Below are 4,463 nucleotides of genomic sequence, written 5' to 3'. Positions count from 1 at the left end.
GACTCTATCTCATTCTCGCACAATCTACATTTTCTCTTTTCCTCCTTCTCCCAATATTTTCCCTCCTTCATTTCATTGCCTAATCTAAATCTTAACACCCTCCTCCATCTACTCTCCCCCCATCCTTTCCTCAAATATCCTGGTATCCCCTCTCCTTTTATCCTCCCGTACCATCTGTTGCTTTTTGACTCTCTTATTTTTTTCCATCTTTCTTCTCTCTGCATTTCCTTGTCCCTTCTCTCTATTTCTTCGTACTCTATCCTCCTTTCCTCCCTTTCTTCTTCTAATTCCTTACTATCTAAACCCTTTTCTTCTAAAAATAGTTTCCTCTCTATCTCCCAGCTTGACATCTCCCTACCTCCCTTTGCACTCTCCCTTATTTCCCATAAACATTTCTGCGCTAATATGCTACCTCTTCCCTCTAATAGTCTTTCCTCGAATTTCCATGCCCTTTTTCCTGCTCTGCTCTTCATCATCTCCCTCTGTATCTCCTCTCTTATCATGTATCCTGGTGTCAATCTATCGATCCCTAAAATCCATTTTAAGTGTCTCTCGTGAAGGCTTTCCATTTTCTTCCTCGTCCTCCATCCCCAAATTTCCGCTCCATAACTCGCCACTGTCCATACTAGTTTGTCGAATAGCGCTATCCTTCTTTCCCATTTTCTCGCAAATCTTCTCTTTCCTATTCCCCATACTTGTCCTGATACTGCTGCTGCCTTTGCTACTCTTTCCCTTATATGTGCTTCCTGTCCTCCATTCCTTTGTAATACGTACCCTAGATATTTCACCTCCTTTACTTCTTCTATCTTCTTTCCCTTCCATCTCCAATCCACCGTACTCAACCTTCCTCCTCCTTCTTTAAATCTTACTATCTTTGTCTTTGTCACGTTCAATTCCAGCCTTTTACTATCCATGTATCTTTCCAGTCTCTCTATCATACATCCTTCGTCCTCTGCTATCACCACCACATCATCCGCATATGTAATCGAGTATATTTTCTCCTCTCCCAGCCTTATCCCTCCCCATTTAACCTTTCCCATTTCTTCTTCTAGATCCGCTAATAATATATTAAATAAATCCGCGCTTAATGGGCATCCTTGTCTCAGTCCTCTTGCTGTCCAAAATTCCTTTCCTATTTCTCCTCTTACTCTTACCCTACTCGTTGTCTCTCTCATTATCTCTTCCACTCTCTCTATTATTCCCTCCCTTATTCCCTTCTTCCTCATCGCTTCTATCAATATCCCTCTATCCACTGAATCATATGCCGCCTTTAGGTCCACAAATAATGCTACTAATTTCCTCCCTTTCTTCTTTATCTGTCTACTGATTAGGTAGTTCATTACATATATACTGTCTATTGTTCCCATCCCTTTCCTGAACCTGTTTGTGTTGGTGATAGTATCCCTTTCTCCTCGATTTCCTCTCTTATCCTTTCCGCTAATACCGACGCATATATCTTGTATAGCGTCGGCATTATCGTTACTCCCCTGTAATCTTCTACCCTACCTCCTTGCCCTTTTTTTACTATTGGTACTATCATTTCTTCTTTCCACCCCTCTGACCATCCCTCCCCTTTCCATATCCTATTACATACCTCCCCAATCCATGTTTCTAACTTTTCTCCTCCATATTTCCATACTTCGTTCGGTATTCCGTCCTTTCCTGCTGCCTTTCCATCTTTCACCTTACTTATTGCTCTTCTTATCTCTTCTCTCTCTATTTCCCCTTCCTCTCCCTTTCTCTCCTCCCTTTCCCCCCCCCATACCACTTTGTTTTCCACTCCTCCCAGCAAAGCTTTGAAATACTCCTCCCATTGCTTCATTTCTATTTCTGTGTTTATCTTCTTCCTTTTCTTTCTTTCCTTGTTCACCACCCTCCATACCATTTCCTCCGTGTGCACTTTTTCCGCCTCTTTCTCCAGTTTTTTGTTCTCTTCTTCCTTTTTCCTCTCACATAACTCCTTGTATTCCTTCCTTTTTCTTCTGTATTTCTGCCTCTCGCCTTTTCCTCTCAGCCACTCTTTTAACACTTTCCTCGCCGTCCCTTTCACTTCCTTGCATTCTTCATCCCACCATCCTCTCCTTTTTCTTCTTCCCGTCTCCCTCTCCCCTTCTACTTTCTCCATCGCTTCTCTAATTCTTCCTTCCATTCCATCTATTTCCTCGTCCAATCTTCCTTCTCCTGTTTTTATTTCTCCTAGTTTATCTCTAAATGCTTCTCTCCCCTCCTCGTCCCATACTCCTCTTCCTCCCTCTCTTTCTGTCCTCTTTCTTCTCGCCTCCTTATTCTTATGTCCCTTCAGCCATACTACTATTGGCTGGTGGTCCGAGTCTATCTTGTCTACTATTTCCATTCTCTCTATTTCTTCCTCCGTTTCTTGTTCCACTATCACGTAATCGATGACTGATTCGCCTCTTCCTCCTGAGTATGTCCAGTTTCCTTCCAAGTCCCCTCTCTCTCCTCCATTTAAAATATACCATCCTCTTTCCTTTATACTTTGAATCAGCTTCTTTCCTTCCTTATTTATCTTCTTATCCTTCGAACACCTCTTGAACGTCCACTCATCGGTTCCTTCTATACTTTCCTTTTCCCCTTCCTCTCCTGTCCTCGCATTGAAATCTCCCCCTATTATTGTTTTTACTCCCTCTTCCTTTTGCTCCATCCATCCTTCCAGTATACTTAGCTTCCTCTCCATGTCTCCATTTACGTATGCTCCTACCACTCTAATTATCTTCTTATCCAATTTTACCTTACCTATCATGACTCCCTCTGACTCTTCCTCTCTCTCCGTATCCGTTATTGTTACCTCCTTTCTTATACCTATCATCATTCCTCCTGCTGCCCTTCCTTTCTTATTCTTCTTTACCGCCGCCTGCATTCTCCATATGAATCCCTCTGGAAGCCTATCTCTCACCTTTCCCCATCCTTTTTCCTCCACCCACGTCTCCATCATTACTATTGCATCCCATTTCTCCAGGTCTCTCCAGAATTCTCTATCCTTGTTACTCAAACCTGCTACGTTCCAAAATGCTATCTTTATGTTCTCTCCATCCTCTCCTCTAAGCTTTTCTTTTTCTTTTTCACCCCTTACCTTTCTCTATTTCCTTCTTTTTGCCCCCCCCCTTGTTCCTCTCTGTACCTTCCTATTTCTCTCTCCTATCTCCTCTCCACCCTCCACTTCCACTCCCCCCTTTCTTTCCTCTCTTCCTTTACCTCTATTACATCCCTTCCCCCCTCCTCTTCTCCTCTTCCCCTCTGTCTCATCTCTCCTCCTCTCTTCCTCTTTCTCACCCCTTACCCCATCTATTCGCCCCCCTTCTCTTTCCATATCCTCCCTTCTCCGTCCTTTATTACTTCTTCCTCCTCATCTCACCTCCACCACTTCCCCTCTATCTGAATCCGTCCATATCTCAGCCACACTCTTTTGCCATTTTCTCTTTCGTTTCTTGCTGCTTCTTCCATTTTCCATTTCATCCTTCTCTGCTTCCACGTTAAATCGTCTTCGATTCTCACTCCTTTTTCTCCTTTCTTCTTTCTCTCATCAATCTCTTCTTCTCCTCCAAATCTCCTATCTTTACCACCGCTAATTTTACTTCTCCTTCCTTTCCATCCTCTATCGTCTTGATTTCTAGTCCTTCCTCTTTTACTCCATTCTCTTTCATTAATTTCCTAATCTCTGTCTCTACCTTCTCTTTTCCGCCTCTTATCCCTCTTATTACTATATTCCTCCTTCTCTTCTCTCTCTCTTCCCTTTCTATTCTTATCTCTATACCTCTCATCTTCCCCGCTAGCCTCTTCACCTCCTCATTTGCTTCTCCTCCATTCTCATTCGTTCCTTGCTTCCTTGCCTGCATCTCCTCCATTTTCTTCTCTAACCTTTCTATATGCTTCTTCATCTCTTCCTTCTCCTCCATCCATTTCTTCATTTGTTCTCTCCCTTCTTTTATTATTTCCTCTCTTTCTTCTCTTGCCTTCCTCTCTCTCTCTCTAAATTCTTCCTTCAACTCCTCCATCATTTTTCTACTATCCTCCCTTACCTCTCTCCTCAGCTCCTTCATCATCTCTCTCAACGTTTCCTCTATACTTCTCTCTCCTTCTCCTATCCCTTCCTTCGGAGATCTCATCGTTTTCCTACTCTTTCTAAATATGTCTTTCCCTCCACTACTATCTAACTCTATTCTTTTCCGTTTCCATATTTCCTCTAGCGTTCCTGTACTCCCACTTCTTCCTTTTCCTTTTATTTTACTTATTCTTTCTAATTCTATTTTATCCTCCTGTACTTCTTCCTCGTTTACCTCCATTTCTAGTTTTCTTTCCCTATTCTTTCTCTACTCTTACTCTATGGCCTGTCCTGCCTACCGTTTTTCCCTCTCCTGTTTCCCCTCTACGTTCCGCCTACTCTATGCTTTCCGGCGCTCGCGCCCGTCGCTGTTCCCACTGCTCTCACTACCTCTCTCCGTGTT

At 43.0% G+C, this 4,463-nt stretch overlaps 1 protein-coding gene across 1 annotated transcript; it reads right to left on the bottom strand.

Annotated features, from left to right (window-relative positions):
* Positions 1–171: 171 nt before the first annotated feature.
* LOC105571161 (golgin subfamily A member 6-like protein 22) lies at positions 172–3,926 on the bottom strand (the record flags this gene model as incomplete). The annotated part of the gene is made up of 3 exons (XM_012028636.1): positions 3,773–3,926; positions 1,766–3,012; positions 172–1,268 (listed from the first exon to the last, which is right to left on the bottom strand). Coding segments are annotated over exons 1-3 (2,498 nt in total), but the record flags the coding sequence as incomplete, so codon positions are not given.
* Positions 3,927–4,463: the final 537 nt, after the last annotated feature.

The sequence above is a fragment of the Vollenhovia emeryi genome, unplaced genomic scaffold (genome assembly GCF_000949405.1).
Source record: "Vollenhovia emeryi isolate VEMERY1.0 unplaced genomic scaffold, V.emery_V1.0 DF941102.1, whole genome shotgun sequence".
Taxonomy (NCBI): domain Eukaryota; kingdom Metazoa; phylum Arthropoda; class Insecta; order Hymenoptera; family Formicidae; genus Vollenhovia; species Vollenhovia emeryi.
The sequence above is the reverse complement of the archived record's forward strand: the minus strand, read 5'-3'. Positions and strand labels throughout refer to the sequence as shown.